General features: G+C 38.0%; 1 protein-coding gene across 13 annotated transcripts in view; it reads right to left on the reverse strand.

Annotated features, from left to right (window-relative positions):
- Rim (Rab3 interacting molecule) overlaps window positions 1–20650 on the reverse strand; it is a 164909-nt gene that overhangs the window by 88811 nt on the left and 55448 nt on the right. For 12 of the 13 annotated variants that reach the window (XR_010518328.1, XR_010518329.1, XR_010518327.1 and 9 more), the window contains exons 5-7: window positions 17748–17867; window positions 17285–17689; window positions 16967–17207 (exon numbers count right to left, since the gene is read on the reverse strand). Coding sequence is in view for 1 of the 13 variants with exons in the window: in XM_065231116.1 (XP_065087188.1) it covers window positions 16967–17207; window positions 17285–17689; window positions 17748–17867 (766 nt within the window). In the remaining 12 variants the exon portion in view is untranslated. The remainder of the gene's footprint in view (window positions 1–16966; window positions 17208–17284; window positions 17690–17747; window positions 17868–20650) is intronic. The other variant, XR_010518325.1, reaches the window with a different exon arrangement.

The following is a 20650-nucleotide window of genomic DNA, read 5'->3' on the forward strand; positions in this document are numbered from 1 at the left end:
GAACCGCTTCCAGTGGTTTCATTGCTTTCTAGAAGTTTTATGGAATAAGTATTCATCTTTTTCATTATTTCATTAATTGAATTAAAATTAAATTTGTTGCTGAAAATTTAAGTTTTTTGTTTCAACCATAAAAGCAATTCTTAAAAAAAGTCAATTAATTACAGTGAAGTGAAGATTAACGATGGTGGCCCTTACTTCACTTTGTCATCACATGGCAATGGAGTTCCAAAATTATGCAGTATATTGCAATTTATCTAAATTTATATATTTCCCATACACAATTGGTTAATACATGAGTGGAGCGATGTCGCTAGAAATGATTGTCAAAAAAATCCAATCATCAAGCCCAACACCAAGGCTTACGTCCTTTAAATAGATCTTTCATGAAGTATCAGGATCAACACTCAAAATTGTATCCTTAAATAAAATTGTAAAGTAATAAAACAAGTGCATCTTAAAGGCTGGCCAAATTTATTCATTCAAAAGAAAAAGTACAATTAATTTATTGCAATAAGCACTACTGATTGTAAATATTCTCAACAAAGAAAACTTAAAAATCAAAATAAACGGGTCTGAGGGAAAGCAGCCAAAGCATCTTCAACCGTGTGGGTTGATATTGATCAGTTTCTTACTTGATATCCATTTTGAAGCTCATCAATCAAGTAATTTTAAATAAATGATGAGAAAACCACGAACGAGGTTTCATTTTTGGTCTGGAAAAAAGGCTCCAATTTGTGAGCGGTGTTGAGAGGATCTAAACAAAGACAAGAAAATTCATACTTTTCAAGCAGACTAACTTGAAAAATTTGAAGTGATCGACTCCGCACCACTCAGTTTAATACCTACCATGTTGAATTCAATTCAATTTATATACAATTCAAAATATTTTATTATTCTTATCTTTTTTTTATTATTCATCTTGAGTTCCACAGGGCCAATATTGTATTTTATTATCATTGAGACATCCCTGATTTAACTCAGGGTTATACAATTCTTTGTTTGCCGATGACTCAGGCATTTCCGAATTCTTTGTGTTATTTGTAGCAGATTGCAGCAAAGATTGGATATTTTCTGTACTTATTTACTAAAATGGAAGAACCAACGCTTCCAAAACTCAACTTTTAATATTCCCACATAAACTCAAGGTTTTTTTTAAACGTAGTGGTAGTAACATCGTCACTAACCAGTAACGCTGGTAGATCACCTTTTCGTGGTGCGTTGCTGGTATAAGATCTTCCTCTGAATCCTAGTCCTGACAACTTCAAACTAGGGGAACAAGATTTTTTGTAATCAAAAGAACACATTTTAGTTTTGTTACTTTTTATGCCTTGTTAATAAAAGTGACCAGACTATGCCTGTTGAATTGTAAAGTTAATTTAAAACATTTATATTTAAAACTAAAATTTCTTGAAAAAAACTGATACTTTTGGATAAACTTCACTAGGTAAATTGATCAGCGGTTATCTACAATATTGCAAGGTAAAAGTGGCTGTTGCTGATATATCTTAATCAACGCGGCGGCCACTTGCGTATCAAATTGACTTGTGCCTAAACGTATTTTATAAAATGATATGTACGCGTCCGGGAATAAAAAGAAAAGGGGTTTCATAAATGTAATGCTTGCAGATAATTTCATTGTGTATGATGCTATAATGATGGAGGTTTTATGGTGGAAGGGTTTGCAGTGGCATGTTCCCTGTTTATGTGTTTTTATGTGGTTGTGCATATGTTTTTTTTTTTTCTTTTCGAAATTTTCCAAAAAAAATAATGACGCTAATAAAGTTTAAAAAATGCTTATTGAGCAGAAAACCCCGGTCGCAGGTCTTAACATTAAGAGATTTTTGGTCAAATCCTGGGGGTGCGACACATCTAAATCTCAATTTTTGATTGTTGAAAAATCTCACAAAAGCGAATCAATACACGAAAAATCTTTTTTCATCTCTTGCATCTAAATCCATCTCTCACATCGCTTTCCACCTTTTTGCAGGATATCTGTAAAATCTTCATCAATCTTTTTTCTATCTACTTAGCGTGCGCGTATATCACAACAGCAAACAAATCTTTTCCAGCATTTTAGATAGAGTCGCCCCCCTCGGTCAAATCGCTTGTTTATCGTGTATGTTTCGAAACTTGTCGTCGTCGGTGCCGGGTTTGAATGGTTACAACAAACTCGAGATGGTAAGATGTGATATGAGGGGCTAGGTGGCCTTAGAGCGACCATTTTTGCTTACTGAGCAGAACATCATGAATTTAATCTCAGGCGCATCCACATTCAAGATTCGTCAATCGATTAGTTGTTAATATGACTACATGTTAATACAGCAACTCGCTGAATAAAAAAGAGCAGAAGACCGTTGGGTTCCATTCCAAGCTCCTTCGCGTTATATAATCGTTAGGACATCCATTCAGCTTATCGTTACCAAAAATGACCCCTACTGCAAACCTCGTGATTCCACGTGAAAGTGCAGAGTATTTCTCGGCTTTCATCAAAGCGAGTATCACGTCAACACATTCCTACCCATTCCTTTGTTGACCTGGGTTTGGGCGCGGCTGTCGCTGGTATTGCCTAGTTTTAAATCACCGGTTTTCATTTGGTTTGGATTGGCTTTTCAGACAAAAAAATACATATATAATTCTAGTCCCGAGCATCGTCTATTGGTTTTCTGTGTAATAACAGCTGATCTGGCAATAACAGAGTAGCAACCATGGGCGGTTAATCATGCTCATGCTTATGCGGTAGTCATATAGTCACTATGATCGGAGGTCCAATTACTTGGTCAAGTCAAGTGAAAGATCTTGGACTAGTACATGATCAAAAATTAGCTTTTAAAGTTCACATTGAGGGCATCAAATCCAAATGTAAAAAAAAAATATATAAAATATTTGCATCCTCTTATAAACAGGAAATCCAAATTTTGCCTCAAAAACCAACTTCTAAAAATTTTAACAAATGTTTAGACCGGTCATGCTTTACGCTGTTCCAATATGGTCTAGATCTACGTTACCCAAGCAACCAGTGATGGCAAATCATTGATATTTTTTCGCTCTTACACCCTCTCAATATCACGTGTGATCAGCAAATCCAAACACATAATGCATACAACGATACAGAAAAACGGTTGCTACGACTACCATGACAAATTCGCCCTGTAACATAGCTCGATTTGAGTGGTAGAAGGATAGTGATATACTGCTTGCCTGCTTTGTTACAATATACACTGATGAGGACATAGCTTGATCTGAATAGAGAAAAGACATACCCAAAAAAAATCCCATTAACACACGTCCCAAGTAACAATTCAGCAACGATTTAGCATCCACTCTGATTTATGATGGTTTTATAACGGCAATAAACAATCCATTTAGTTTAAATATAGCATTTCAAAGTGTAAAACATTCCTGCTTAGTAATTCGGCTTTTTGCTGTTTTAAAAACCTTTTATAGTCTGGCAAGGAAGTTAAAAACTGTCTTGTTTTAAAATATAAATTTAAAATAGTTATCAATCCCTCCTTAAAACTGTTCTGTTATTCAAGCATAAACGTCATTTCCAATTGTTAATTAATGTCTTGATGAAATACTTTATAAACGTGTCCTACCATTATAAAAGCAACCATAAAACCATTAGGTTTTGCATTAGAGCAAAAAGCATTTATTGTTGCTTTTTAGGCTTTTTAAAGTGCATCATTAACTCCCCAATTACTCTGTTTACAAATTGAGCTTAAAAGGTGGTTCCTCATAGTTAATAAATCTCAAATATAGGGTTTTCGATCTAATTTCCGTCCTACTAAGCACAACCCGCGCTTTACCTCTCTTTTCTGAACGAGTTTAAACAATAAATGGAATATTTCTGTCAAAGATGACTTCTAAATTTATTCACCTGTCCATACGTACAGTTGGATTTGATAAAAAGCCACACATTGTTGAGATATTGTTTAAAATCTAATACTGCTTCTTGATTCTAAATTCGTTCTACGAGTTACAATTCCGTCCTAACGCATTGAAACGCCATTAGATTTTCTTCGTCCTACGGATAAACGCAGAAAAAGGGGATTCGTCAGGAGCGCTTCTTTTGTTTTGAGAACAATGGGCGTAAACATTAATACAATGCGCTCTAACAGGATTTATGTTGTAGCTAATGAACTAACGCATCGGAACACACCTATTTATTGATTTGTACACGGCGAAATCATTGATATTATTGATCTTTTCTGATCGATAGGACGGAAATGGGCGATTACGACGAAGTAGCGCTCTACCCTATGACAAGGAAATCTCGAAGGATAGACGAAGTAGGATGAAAAATTCAAGTCGGTTTCAGTAAAATTTACTTCTTTAGAAGAACCAGCACCCCATCAACGACTGACCATCTGGCGGAGAAGAGCAAACTGAGCGGGGCCCTCGAATTCATAAAACATTGTCGAAAGTTTAAAAAACATTCCAGCCTTCTCCAGATCTTGCGAAAAGATGACAACCGACAGCAAACCACTGAAACTGATAGTTAACGGAGATTAGCTGGTTTCCGATCCATAGCAGCGATTTTATTCGGCGAAAGAATCAACTCTTCAAAAATTTCATTCAAACGTACATCCCTGCATCGTTGGATGGTGCACTTCTGTAACCATCCGGAAGAAGGGGATCTTTTTCGGGAACGATTGCGCTTCTGCTGTTCGAAATGCGAAATGTTGTTAAACAGTATCGCAAACTGTCTGAGTAACCAATCTCCCAATCTATCGGGAAAAAACCACCTGGAAGAATCCTGGATCCCACAGCGCAACTATCGAAAAACAAACAAACTTTGACGTTTAACTTTTTGCAGGAAACTTTGCCTCCATAAATGCTGCCATAAATCTGAACGGGTTAAGATCATGCAAAATGGCTTTAGATAAATACAATTCAGCCTGCAAGTTTTCTTCATAAAAGCCATTTTAAAACCTTAATAATTTGTTAAGGAATTCTTGAAAGCAAAACAACTTTTTCACAAATGACCCATGAAAATCAACTTTTATGCCACCGCCATGTTACAATTAGTATAATATATTTCCTTAGGTATAACTATATTTTGGTAAATTTAGCAATGAGTAAACATTTAAATGCGAAAATAATAAAAAAAAATCTCGGCCAAGCTCGATCTGAAGAATTTTTTTTTATGTTAAATAATTAGTCAAATCGACGTTTTTTACGAGGGTCGACTTAATTTTTTCGATGTTTTCACATTAATTTCACATAAAATGTAAACAAGGCCACTTAATGAGAACTATTGTAATAAATTAGGATATTCAACATGATTGTTATACCATCAGTTTCTATTTTAATTATTTTGATAAGATCGGATTCATAAATCCTTTTCTATCTTGATTGATGCTTTCCTAGTGGATTCAGCATGTGGCTAGGGGAAATGGCTCGGAAAGGGTTTTTATTGTTGCTAAATAGCTTTTTTTTTTGGGCTACAAAATGGTGAGTGACGATCTGGAAGGAGCGATATACCTAGCTCCGGTCCTCACAAGTTCCTACCTCACGCCTCCACGAGTCATATGATCACAAAAGACTGTCAGCTGAAACATGGACACAGCTGGTTGGCGTAGCCTGGGCAATGTTGTCAATCCGACAATAGCAGAGTGAGGAGGTGCGACGCGAACACTGGTGCAGTAACCATAGCACGGTGATAGAGGAAATGCTTCGCCAACCCGAGTGTCTGTTCACCATGGAGGTGCGGCTCAAACAGCGTCTGACTGGCATCCAGCGGCTGAATAAGAAATGCTCTTCCCCGGAAGCTACACCTAAGATGGCAGCCCCATCACTGCGGATAGGAGACCTTAGGCCACCCACCTACTGTCTCTGAAACCTTTACAATTGTTACAGAAACCAACAGAGAAAGACATCGAACTGATTTAACGGCAACGACTTTTAGCGCAAAACAATGGACACGAATTGGATCATGAAATGTATTGACGTTAGCCCAGCAAGGTAAACTGACACAACTCGCCAACGAGGCGCGACGCATGTAGCTAGAAATCCTGGGACTGAGTGAAGTTCGTTGGCCAATCTTTGGAGAACACAAACTGCCGTCGGGACAGGTACAACTATACTCTGGTATTCGAGGTGACAGCGCTCCCCGCCATCGTGGAGTTGGTCTCCTACTTAGCGTCCAGGCAAGTGCTGCGCTCATCAAGTGGGAGCCTGTTAATGAGAGGATAATCGTTGCCAGATTTAGAACACGGGTTCGTAACCTTACCATCATCCAATGTTATGCGCCAACCGATGCTGCCGAGCTACAGGACAAGGAGAATTTTTACAGTCAACTGAATGCCGTCGTGGATAAGGTTCCAAAGATTCTAGATCTACACTGGCGACTTCAATACGAAGATCGGCTCCGACAACACGGACTATGAGCGTGTCGTGGGACACCATGGTCTCGGCGAAATGAGCGAGAACGATGAGCTGTTTGCAGAATTTTGTGGCAATAACGACATGGTGATCGGGGGCTCGCTCTTTCCCCATCGGCCAGTGCACAAAGTCACGTGGGTTTCCCGTGATGGACATACCGAAAATCAGATCGACCACATCTGCATCAGCCGAAAATGGAGACGGAGCCTTCTTGAAGTCCGGAATAAACGCAGCGCCAACATCGCGTCTGACCATCACCTTCTAATCGGTGTAATCCGCCTACGCATGGCGCGGAACCAGCGATGGGAGGAGAGACTCGGGCGGTGGTTCAACACACGCCGACTCGAAAATCCAGCGGTAAAAAGGTCTTTTGTTGAAGAACTTGAGACTCGAGCTGCGGACGTTCCAGAAGGTGGCAGCGTAGAAGAACAATGGACGGCCATCAAGAATGCCTTTATAGAAACAAGCGAGAACTTCTTGGGTGAGCTGCGCACCCAGAGGAAAGAGTTGATCATAGATGAAACCTGGCGGAAGATTTAGAAGCGTAGAGAAGTAAAAGCCGCGATAGAGCGGGTGAGAACCAGAGGAGCCAAGAACGAAGCCCGTCAACGGTACTCGGCTCTGGACAAGGAAGTCAAGTGCTCTTGCAGACGGGACAAGCGAGCGTGGGTGAACTCCCTGGCCGACGAAGGAGAGAAAGCCGCAACCACTGGCGATATACGCCTCCTCTACGAGATCTCACGACGCCTGAGTGGAGCAAGGATGAACCCGAGGATGCCAGTGAAGGACACGACTGGACAATTGCTTACCGACCCCACTGACCATCTGAAACGCTGGTTTGAGCACTTCGAACAACTACTTCAAGTTTCGACGGCCAACCAGCCATCAACATCTAGGCATGATCCGCCTAGGGTGCGGTGCATTACTCGCGTCAATTCAGAGGCCCCATCAAAGCAGGAGATTGAAGCAGCTATCCGAAGCATGAAATCCAACAAGGCTCCAGGGGTCGATCGCATATCAGCAGAGATGCTCAAAGCTGACCCCATGCTATCCGCACAAATGTTGCATCAACTATTCTGTAATATCTGGGACTCCGCGACTTTTCCGGCCGACTGGATGCAGGGCATCTTAGTGAAGGTCCCAAAGAAGGTGATGATGATGATGATGATGGTCCCACCTCTTACCCCTACAAAGGTTTGAGCTGGACGATTTATCTTTAAGATAATTAAATATGACATTTTAACCAGGTTGGCAAACAAAATCGAACTGGTTTCAGTTACAGATATAAATTCCCTCTAGAGTTTACAGTTGCTTCACAGCGATATAAATGTTGAAAAGCTCAGGCGTCCACCTCTTAGTTCGCCTTTTTGTCCACCTAAAATATTCATAAGTATTACAAGCAATCAAGAGTTAATGAACAATCAACAAAGCATCCTATTACACTAGTAACCCCGCAATCTGATGCTATCATAATTTTCAGCAATGTCAGGAATGCTCACGAACCCCCAACATTTGCCAGAAAACTTACTACTAACTCAAGGTATCTTCCAAATAAGCTTCAAAATTGCATTTTTTTTTTTATCGAATGTTAAATTCAGTCCTCTATATCCGTAAAACGCGCGCGAGGCTCAAACCTTTGTAGACTACTATTTTTTTTTACTACTACTATTAAATCAAATATCAAAAATCCATCATCACCATCGTGGCGAACAAAATAGTTTTTGCAGTGCTACAATAATTATTAAAAAGTCGTTATAACAGCTATCCATACAAAATAATCCGTTAAAAATAACTTCGTCAAGATACATAATTTGTCAATTCATAAAAAAAATCACTGGATAAAGAGACAGAGACAGTTTTAACGTGTGAAATGCAATGTCTCTTAAATTCTGCTAATGTTGTTGAACGTTTAATGTGTCTAGGCATCGAATTGAAAACATTTATTCCTTTAAAAAATAATGAATTCTGTGAAGCACAAGTCAAGAAATGTGGTGTTCTTATTTCATCCGCGTTTCTAATATTATATCTATGATAGTCACTTCCTCTTTCAATTCGATCACACAAATATCGAGGCAGCAAACCGTTAACTACTTTAAAAATGAACACCATAGTCAAATATACAATTCTTTGCTTCACCGACAACCATTGTAAGGCGTCTAGCATCAAAGTTGAGGAAGTGAATCTATTACATCTCAAAATCAAACGCATTATTTTATTCTGCAAGCGCTGTAATCTCGATATTTGTGTTGCATTGGACAGAAATAAAATGGATGAGCAAAAGTCTAGATGAGGAGAGATGATTGATTTGTATAGCTGTATTTTACTGGCAATAGTTAAATCGTTTTTCAGTCGACATAGAATTCCATACTTCTTGGCAATTTTCTTGATGACATTGTCAATGTGAGAGTTGAACTTAAGTTTGTCATCAATAATCACGCCAAGATATTTAATCTCCTGAACGCGATCAATAGTCTCATCATCAATTACAACAGAGACGTTCTCATTTAATCGATTCCGCGAAATTACCATAAATTTAGTTTTACTTGTATTCAATTTTAACTGCTTACACTTCAACCATCTACTTAGATACTGCAAATCTTCATTCAAGTGTGAGACGGCAACTTCTAAATCCTTAGCTGCAATGAATAACACAGTATCATCTGCAAAAAGGTTAATGTCGCAAAACCGTAAAACACGTCGCAAGTCATTAATATACATAATAAATAAAAGGGGCCCTAATACACTTCCCTGGGGCACTCCAAGGTTGTTCCCCACGGGACTGGAAACAGAATCATTAAAAACAGTCCGTTGAGTTCTGTCAGACAAATAGCTTTCAAACCATTTATATGCAGTACTCGTAATTCCAAAGCGCTTGATTGTACTTAACAGTAAGGGCCTAGAAATTGTTTCAAAAGCGCGTTTCAGATCCAAAAAAACAGCAACAATCGTATCTTTACGCTCCAAGTTGTCTTTCCACTTTGCTAACACCAAATTCAATGCAGTTTCACAAGAATGACCTTCCCGATATCCCGATTGTTCTGGTATCAACAAAGAGTTGCTATTCAAATACTCCAACAGCTGGCCTTTAACAACAAGTTCTAAGATTTTCTCAAATGTGTGCAACATGTTGATGGGACGAAACTCTTCGGCTTTAATCGTTCCAGCAACTTTTTGAATAGGAATCACTAAGGATTCCTTCCAAATTTGTGGCACATGTCCATTCTGCAATGATTCATTAATAAGGTCCAGAAAGATGTGGCCAATGACATGAAAGCAATCTTGAATAACTCTAGCATTAACATTATCTACTCCAGCCGATTTTCCTAATGAAAAACAAATAACTCTAAGTTCATCTAATGTGATAAAGAAGGGGGATCTGACTGTGTGCGACAATTGGCGAGGCATCATGTTACTGTGTATTGTTCTCAAACTTCTGTGCAAAGTTATTCTGGATCGGATTCAGGAGAAGATCGACGCGACTCTTCGACGGCAGCAGGTAGGATTCCGTGCCGGAAGATCTTGTGTGGACCATATTGTCACGCTCCGCATCATCCTGGAGCAGGTCAATGAATTCCAAGAGTCCCTTTATTTGGTATCCATTGACTACGAAAAAGCTTTCGACCGTCTCAATCACGAGAATCTGTGGGGCGCCCTGAGACGCAAGGGAGTCCCGGATAAAATCGTCAACCTCATCGAAGCGCAGTATGAGGCTTTAACGTGCAGAGTTTTGCATAACGGAGCCTTGTCCGACCCTATCCGGGTAGTCGCTGGTGTGAGACAAGGATGTATACTATCACCGCCAGGGCGTCACAATATCAGCTTCAATCGACCAACTCGATGCGACGAAAAGACTGCTGGCCTTCTTTTTTCTGTTAAAGTCGAATATCTTCGCAGCATTCTAGAACCGCAGTCGGCGTGCACAAACAAATGTTCCATCGCTTGTCTTTCTTTCTCCCGTCGCTCCATTGGTCTTCCTTTCAAGCTTCGGTGAAACGGATGAGCGAAAGAGCGCTCGACTTTGATAGTTTTCTCTTTCATGAAACACATCAACAGAGGTTTCATGACGTACAGTATGCAAAAAAAGTTTATCCACCCCCCTACCAATTTACATTTTTTTTTTTTTTTGTTTTTCTGGTGAAAATCAGTTTAATTTTATGAGTGATCTTCCATGATTTATCAATTTATGTTTATTTATCACATTGCCATTGAAAATACGGCGTTTATATCATTTCTTGAGATTTCATGTGATAAATTATGTAAAATTGTAAAAAAATACGCAAAAAAAGTTTATCCACCCCCAAACGGATACTATGATTTAAGTGTGTTTTACAGAGTTTTAGTGTGTATTCTGCAACTTTATCGAATGTAAACATTGTGTCTATTTGTCATTTAGTGCTCTTGAAGTTTTCGTGCTCAAAATTTCAGTTTTGTGTTCAAAATTGGAAGTTATTTGTTTCAAAATGCCCAAAAAAGACCAAATTTCGATCAGTATCCGAAATTTGACTATTGAACATCACAAAACTGGCAAAAGCTACCGTGATATTGCCGAAATTGTCCAGCTTCACAAAGATACGGTCGCTAGAATTGTGCAGAAGTACAAAAAGCGTGGTTCTATCTCACCAGCTAAGCGATCGGGGTGTCCTTCAAAGACAACTGACCGAATTGACAGAGCTATCGTGAAGAAGGCGGAGCTGAACCGGGGACTATCAGCTCCGAAAATTGCGAAACAGATTGAAAGCGAGTTTTCCATTCAACTGACATCACAATCCGTACGAAATCGTCTTCATAAGAAAAGTTTTAAGGGCAGAGTAGCTCTTAAGAAGCCATTGTTGTCCGCAATATATTTCAAAAAAAGATTGAAGTGGGCCGATGCCTGCGGTATATAATTCGTGCCTAGTGGCCTCACAACTGGATCTCTAATGCTAAGTTCCATCGTCGATGGCATCAGAAGCCGATAGCAACAAAAATTCGAGAGCGAATGTAGCTTTCAAATGGTTCTCAATGCGTTCGTCATACAACCTTTTGTAGTAAATCAATCTTGAAGAGTTTCGATAATACACCCTTCAGAACGTTCTCCAGGGTGGGCCAACTAGACATATTCTAGTCTTAATGAGGTTTTGGTGGATACATTAATGACAAAATAGCCTTGACCAGGGTTTTATGAATTTTGTTTTATAGTTGCTTTGTAGTATTTCATAAAACTTAAAATGTTACTTGGGGTGTATCATCTTCGGCTTTACTTCGTGAAGCAGCTTGCCAACAATTTGCTCGTTTGCTTCTACCACCCCGAATGAGCTGTGTCGCACGGGCTGCTTGTCATGAAAGAAAAGGAAGAAGATTATATCATTATTGCTTTCCACTTCTGACATAGCGTAATCATTCGGTTCGTTGATCGCTTTTCATTTGGAGATATTTTTGATTCCTTGCGTGTGATATTGGACAAAAATGTCATGCTTGATATTGCGGGACTATTAACAACGTGTAAAGGTGTATTCAAATCTGAGCGTGTATTAGCGGAGTGGAGCAAATTTTGCATTGGAATAAGAGAGACAACAATTACTTCTCTCCCTCTCGTAGCTTCGCAAAATCTTGCCCCGCGCGTGAAATATCGCTCAGGCCGGAATTCACCTTAAAGTTGAATCAGCGCAAAAATGATTCCGTTGCACCTTGTTTTCGTCGAAAGAGGAGGTATAAAAATGTTTTCTCTTTTTTCACTTCATCCACACGGTAAGAAAAAATTACCCAAAAGTAAGAACTTTAATGCAGGAACCCAAAAGTAGGTAAAGCGGGTCTAAGTAGTTTTCATTTACTTGTGTGCAATTCGTATGGAATTTTCCACTAGCTTTCTACCCAAAAGTAAGTTAGTTGTACCCAAAAGTAGGTAAATATGATCATACTCAACGTTGGGTTCCCACACTTTACTACCCCTATTGTATGGTTTTGCTATTCCATTTTTGACAACATTAGAAGGAGAAAAGGAGACAAACTAGTCAAAAGTAGATAAACGTGAACTGGCCGTTGGGTATTTTTTTCTTACCGTGCATGGCAGACGCGAGGCGTTATGGAAGTTTCGGTTGCGTTCGGGTGTAAAGTGAAAATCAGAAACTCAATTTCACCACAGTGGGATTTGCAGCTGATGAGTTTTGTTAAGTGAACCCTACACGATTGCTTTTATTGACAATAATGGTATTGTCAAAACATTCTATATTGATGTCAATACATAGATATTGACAATATTTCTGTGTTCACATCATCAATATTACTGTCAATAATTAACGTTCGCGTCAATATATTGACACGTGTGGGCTTCGCTTTAGCTTGATATTCCGAGTTACATATCAAAACTTGCATATCAACCGCAGCTGTTTGCTTTTTAATTTTTGTCGACGAAAATCAAGCGTGATCTTGTTCTACAATGAGATTTGATTTTTTTTTATAAATATTTTTCCAACGCTGCAAGAAACACTACAAGCTTTATCGAGGCCCAGCATGGTCTACAGAATCCTCATAAAACCTAAATTGTTACTTGAATATTTTACCCTTTTTCAAGTTTTTTAACATTTTCAGGGCTGTTCTACCTGGAATATTAATGCGTTTACAGGTCATTTTGACATATATAAGCCACTTTGGAAAATCTAAGTCATTTTAACATTTTTGGCGTTTTTAGGACCATTTAGGATGACGTATCAATTCGAGTTGTCGTTTTCAAAATTATTATAAGAGAAGTGATTGAAAGACTAATCGTGGTGTTTTGACGTTTAGTTCAGTGGTCTGAGATTATTTTGGATATTTTCAGGGTTTTTTAATGCCATCTTAGCGTTTTGAGGTAAGAAATTTGCTATTTAAGACCATTTTTTTTTGCATTTATGAGGTCATTTTGGCGTTGAAAGTAGCACCAGAGTCGATAATTCTACTTTGTCGTTTTGATACCTTATGCGTTTCGATGACTATTTTAATGTTTTCAAATAATTTTCACACATTTAAAACTGTCTTTGAACTGGCTTGGTAGTTAAGTGCTATTTTGTCATTTTTGTAGTGTTTGTTTTTGCCTTTTTTTTTAATGAATTTCGCGGATGTTTTCTAGTGTTTCAAAAAGTATATTATTCGCAAATATGCTACTGTAGCTGCGTAAAACGATGAAGGAATCCTTGTTTTTTTATATCTTTATTAAGGAGACTTTTAGCCCTGGGTTGGTTCGTCTCCCTGCCATCCTTGAATTTGCTGTCTGTTGACTTTTCAGTGAAAAAAAAAATCTATCAAGAGGGTGAATGGTACCGCGACTACAATTTTAAAAACGAAGGGTAAGCATCAAGATAGCATTTTCACATGTTCTTGTAGTAATTTCTTACTATAATTCCCACCAAGACAACAATAACACATGCATCGGCATAACAATAAACGAATGGGATCGTGTAAAGATAAATAAAATAAAATATAGGTATGCGGTGCTTAAAAATGTGACGCGCTAGGGCATTACTATATTCCTGTTCTAGAAACTCGAGTAAACCATATATAGAAACACATTTTTCGTCACGCAATTTTGGTGATCGAAACTGTATGGCATAGAGGCATTCTACTATCGAGAGCAAACTACTGTTGGCTGTTCGCTTTCACTTCTAGACGATAGATAGCAAAGGCTGCATAAATGATATTGGAATTAGTCAACTATCGTTACTCTCGGGTTACGCTGATTTGTTAACAAGAGTGCCGATACTAAGTAGTGACTTAACGTCAATAAATTTATGATCTCCTGTGGTCTGCTTTTTCTTAACTGCAAGCCAACAGAAAATCTATGCGGAATGCTCGTGCGTAGAATTTTTGGATCTGGAAATACATAATACAAGAATTTTGACGACATCAAAAGGCCATTTCAACAGCCTTCGATTTCATTGTTATAATATTCATCAAAATCCAGATCAGCAGTATACCATACAGGGCTAGAATAGGAGTCCAATCAAGTACTTGAAAGCTCATAGCATAGCTTCTGAATGATAAGAAGAGGAAGCTCGAAGAACTCAGAGGAACTTTTTAGAGGACTTTATAGATGATCAATCGCTTTGAATGGGAATCTTTAGAAAATATCCCAGAGAGCCAGATTTTTAGAAGTGAGAAGTTTCTTCTAACCACCCAAAACCTTTCTGGATTACGCTGGAAGATTCTTCTGAATTTCTATAGAACTATCTCACACGGGAAAAAAATCGATCTCCGAAATGAGAAAAATGACTCATGAATTCATGAACACAGCGTATTTTCATGTTATGAAAATACACCATGAATAATATTCATGATATCATGAGCAACTTTTGCGTAACGCAGCAAACATTCCCAAAATCATGAATCATCCGAGATGAAATCATGAGCTAAATTCATGAGTTTAAATTTTAACCAAAAAATGTAAAATAAAACATCAGACTGGATTCGAACCAAGAACCTTGAGATCATTGAACCCATCAGTACTTGTATAAGATGGGAGACAAAAGGCGTATAAGATATACCTATGTAGTGCGGTTTATGAACACGGTTTGCTAAGTACGTGTAACGCTTGTAGCGGGCTTGATTCCACTGCATTATGAAATCATGAATTTCCACGACGAAATCATGAATCATTGTTACGATTTCATTGGATGGCAAGTTTTTTCATTTCATGATTTTTTATTCATGAAAATGGAATCTGATTTGTTTCCGTGCAGGAGGTATCTTCCAGCTTCCGTCTTCTTAATCAAAACTTGTTCAGCTTCCACTGGAATTGTCTTATGAGTTTCCCAGAAGTCATTTTCAGCTTCCTCTGAAAGCTTCTCCAGACATGCCCGGAAATGTATCCCAACTTACACTGGAATTTTTTTTTTCGAGGTTCTTCCCCTTTAAATATGTTTCTTCTTCTTCTTCTTATTCGCATTTCAAGCTTATTGCTTATCGCATATAAGCTTATTGCGTGCTCTCAACTTCGTGTTCTAGATGCACTTCCACAGTTATTAATTGAGAGCTTTCGGTGCTTGCATTATTTTTGCATTAGTATAATTGTGTGGAAAGTACAATCATACTCTATGCCCAGGGAAGTTGAGAAATTTTACAACCCGAAAATGTTTTAGAACGGACCGGGAATCGAACCCTGTCACCTCCAGCATGGTCTTGCTTTGTAGCTGCACCTTTACCAAATGAGCTAAGAGAGACCCCTAGTAATTGTCTTCCGATTTCCCGGGAAATTATAGCCAACTTTTCTCGAGAGGCTCTCGAGTTTGGCAGGCACCCGAGGGTGCACCCTAGTGGATCTTCAGTTAAAACACGGAGTGTGGCTCAACGATGCGATTTTTTAAAGTTTGATCGGGAGAAAGCTAGCATTAATAGAACCGATTCTAAATCGAATGGATACTGTATCTTGTTAAGTGCATGTCGTTCATTTTGCATATATATTCATCTTACCAACACACCGATATATTAAATTTTGTCCTTGCTTTAAAATCTTAGTCCTGACACTTTTAAATAATTTTACTTATCTCAATGAAAACAGAGAAAACCGAGACATTAAATACCAATACGTGTAGAATCAGAGTTTTGTATATTACACCGTATCGCACTTTTGAGAGATGATTTATCTATATTGCGAAATAATAAAAAGGACAATTACAAAAGAGGGAATATTGTAGAACTAACAAAAAAAAGAACAGTCTATGGAGAGACTTTCAGAAAAAAAAAAACAATCAGAGATAGTACTCATCAACAATTTTACGAAGATTTTAAAAGTTCAGAATAATTAAAGGTACATGACAAGAACAACAACAATGGAGATCTACAATGAACCAATCACAGGCAATTGACTGGCGTCAAAGTGAGAAATTCCGAAAAATGGACTTGCAGCCCATTATAAATCTGAGGTTGAGTAAACAAAAATCAGTCTAATGAACGATCAAATATCTATAGCAATTTATGGAAACAATGAAGAATGTATTTCTGCTCATCGATGTCTCATTTGAATTTTTATCAAAAGTTCAAGTTTTTCAATAGAAATAGCTAATAACCCATCAACCTTCATAACTGTATGAACTCTGAGTTCAACATTTTTTTACTGTTACGCCTTTTATGCACTGTCCCTAATGCAAACATAATACTAGAAACACGCTAAGATTTAATCAAAGGAATACAGACTAAAAGTTGATTAAATTGCTTTCAGGACACTAAAATAATGAAAATAAATGATAAAAGTGATTGGTGCAAAAATGCAATCAATAAAACATAGTTATTTTTATCCCAGACATTTCTGTCTCTTCATTATTCCATTCCGTCAATATAATATCTTTTAAACTACTCCCATCCAAAATCGAAGACTCGTTTCTATGTGCATTATCCCTTTCGACTCTTAGCAAATTTAGTACAATGCTTAACCACGTTTCAGTTCCTCACACTTTGCATGTTTTATGCATCCTAAGTCATTAACAACACTCTGCCGCTTGACACATTTCGTTTCAGTAAAATTAGGGATTAAGAATTCAAATGATCAAATCAGAGATTAGGAAAGATAATCAAACAGAAAAGAAACAAATCAGTAGTACAGAAGGATCAAACAACGACAAACAAACACACTGACCTTCGTATTCCGGCGTAGATCGAATATCTTCGTCGGAACTGCTGTAAGATCGTTGCTGTGGAAGATAAGGACCACCCGTTGGGCGTTTGTGTTTTTTGATTGGTTCTGGTGGCAACACTATCCCACTGCTGCTTCCGCTGCCATAACTGGGTGCCGCGGATTGCATTGACTCCGCGTAGTGTTGCTGCTGCCGAGGATGAACCAAATGCGGATGAGCACGCATTAGATCTTCAATCTCATCCTGATTATGAATGATAGATGATGACGATGATTTTAGTTAAATGAATGACACACATTGCAAAAGCATAGCTTCGTTACCTGATAGAAAGAAGGATCTTCCTGTGGATAGCCACTCATCCCCACGTTACCACTGGGTCGTGTGATCTGCACCTGAGGATTCATATGAGACGGGTGATACGATGTCTGTTGCAACGGGGGCTGAGGAAGACCGGGCATATACTGGCTATAGGGACCTTGCTGTTGGCCATCCTGGGGATTCATCCGAGGCATTGGCAATCGTGTTTGGGGTGGCCCAGTCGATACGTCTACCCCGCTGTCTGATTGTGACAACCGCCGCGGTGGAGCATCTTGCTGAGAATACTGTCGCCTAAGTTGACTACCGGAACGCTGCATAGGGTTATTTTCCTTTTCAGCAGCACTTTTTGCTCGTTCCAGTTTTGGTCGTTTGTCGGAGGGATCGTGCGGGTCAAGTGTTTGAAAGGCCTGCAAGAAAGCAACATTTAGTTTACCGTGAAAAATGACATGCATTGAACTTATTTACTCTTGGATCTCCCTCGTACCGGCGGCCTGTCCCGTCCGGGCTGGTGCTTTTGTTGATCCATTGTCCAGTTTTAGAAAGCAATTCCTGCTTCTTCCGGCAGACAATGCATACCCATATCACCTGTGGATTAAGTAAAAGTAATGTTTATTAAATTGGTTATTACCAACAGTATCATGATTACAGTAGTATGTACATTAAGGTAACAGATTAAAATGATTTGTGCTTGCAGTTTCAATAATAGTTGAGGGGGTTAGAAGTAAAGGGGTGTAAGTGACTTTGATCGATTCTCTTCATCGATTTTCTCTTTCATTAATAATTTAGCTGCAAACACATTCCTTGATCCGTGTGCCATTCTGGATGTTAGATGAGAACCTCCTTTATCAAACTATGTGACATAAATAGCGCAAAATCTGTTTATAAAGCTGTGGCTATCAAAAGAGAATCGATCAAGGTCACTTACATATTTGATACAATTATTGCAGAGCACCGAAATTGACTTGTTTTTGTAGTACATGAAAATGTTCACAAGAGTTTATTAATAAAAAAAACAAGCTGTAAGATAATCTCGGTTGGGTGCAGTACCTAAGTGAGCTGTTGGCAGAATGATACTCCTACTGTTTTAATTTAATTTGTACTGTTTTATTTGTACATAGAGGATAGCAAAACGAGTTGCATACATTTTTTTTGCAATCAAAAGAGTTTCGAAAAGTAAAACTGAACTGAAAATTCGGTTTGGCTGTCATTGAACTTGTTTGTTCTAAATCTGTTGTAATTTGATGTGTCGCAAGATGGGTTTTGAGCCAAGCCATGAAGAGAGCACTTCTGTAGGGGCCGGATGTGACAAATATTGTCCTGGGCTTCTGGTTTGGCATGCTTGATATTTTTTTAATCCGATATGATTAGATGAGTTTGGTACAATTCAGATCCCTTCTAGTCTCAAGACTACACGCAAACCAAAAATTGATTACAATGAATGTTGGTTCCATTTCCTATCATCCTCTGTTCATGAATATCGCAGCGAATGTTAAAAGTTGACCTTGCAGGCAATGTAATAGTTTTTTGTCTTTTTATCTCGTGTTCTATCAACGCCATCTACTATACCAGTAAACTTTTTATTTATAATATTGTAGAACAACGCACACACATGCCTTGAATCTCTCCAGCAAAGAAAAACATACGAAGTCGAGTATGAGAGGAAATGGGCGTTTCCTGTTTGCTTTTAGGCAAAGAGAAAGCACAGGTCTGACAATCGCAACATTCGTGGTTCGAGTCCAGTCGGCAATTTTTTTTTATATTTTTTTTTTTTGGCATAATTAATTTCACTCACTAATACACCTAAACCCCATATACCTTTTTTCTATTTATTTTTTCGACATAATTAATTTCATTCACTAATACACACCACATTTTTCGGTGATGTATCCCACATAATTGTAAGCGAATCTTACATCCCCCGGTTGGGTGTAGTGTTTACAATTTCCGGCCATTTTTGGCTTCTTGGAAATCAGGGAGAGATGATAGATTTTCCCGCTCACAGTTTGAAAAAGTAGTGTAAATTTCTATTCAATATGATGCACATGAATGGAGCGTCACATATCATTTCCGTTTACATTATATATCATGTAAAGTTCTGGCACATTTCATGCAATGTAGCATGTAGTAGTAGTAGTGCGCGTCATGCAGCGACCCTTCCGTTGCACCGTTGCACTATCAGATATCAGGCGGTCAAAAATCAAAAAATCGACTTTCACTAATCCTTATTTCGTTATTTTTGGTCGATAGTAAACATTTCAACTAAGAGCATCTGAAAGTTTCAAGCTTCTAGCAGTTTTAGTTTCTGAGATATCGGATGTCGAAGTCAAAAAAGAGTAAGAAAAGTACAAATTTTACCGCAAAAATACACTACCATTCAAATAAAATTTCATCCACTATTTATCATATAACTACCACATCATTATACATCGTTGGAAAGGTAATTTAATAAGCTTTCTGAAAATAAAATCCATTTGGAAATTTGGTGGAGACAAAAAAAATTAAAAATAAAAATAGTTGAAAATTAATGAAACACAGCAAAAAAATAATTTTGATATCACGTCAAAGTGGATGCACTACAATCATGTCGAAAATATGGTGTAATATTACTTGCTAAAAAGTTCAAAATTATCATTAATACAATGCATGAACTGACATTACGCTGCTTTTACTGCATTTGTTTATTTATGTGGTCATAAAAATTACATGAAATTTTCGACATGATTGTAGTGCATCCACTTTGATGTGATATCAAAATTATTTTTTTGCTGTGAAATTTAACTTTATTGATCACAAACTTTCGAGTCTCGCACATTCCCAGGCTAATTCTCAGCTCTGGATGAAGTTTTGAGTGTACTCTAACAAGTACTGAAGAGTTTGCCTGCCCCATTGGAAATATAAGCGATTTGTAAATTTTCGGTTATTATGGGAGATTTCAAATTGTACAAGAGCCGGCTTGGAAACAAACTTTTTCAACAATTATTTTGCAACTTTTGGAGTTATATTCGGTTGGTATAGTCGAAATATATTGTTGAAGAACATTTTCTAATACTTCATGACCAACTTTTAAAAAGGGCTTAAGCTTTTGTACAAAAAGAAGTCATCATTATCATAAAGTTCACTGTTGGATGAACGTAAAACTACATTCGTTTATGCTTTATTCTAAAGTAAGTACCTGGGCTATGACGATTATAGAAGCATATGCGTAAGAATGTACCTACGCATATGCGCGGATGAGTTTAATTCATACCTAAGTCTGTACTTAACCTACTGTAGTGTCAATTTGAAACCATAGTGTATTTTGTGTAGCTTTTATTTAAACTACTACAGTGTAATTCAAATTTACGGTTGAGACCAAGTGTGAGCATGGA

This window comes from Ochlerotatus camptorhynchus, unplaced genomic scaffold (assembly GCF_037179485.1).
Source record: "Ochlerotatus camptorhynchus isolate MF236.1 unplaced genomic scaffold, CSIRO-AGI_Acam_v1.1 ptg000342l, whole genome shotgun sequence".
Classification (NCBI taxonomy): Eukaryota; Metazoa; Arthropoda; class Insecta; order Diptera; family Culicidae; genus Ochlerotatus; species Ochlerotatus camptorhynchus.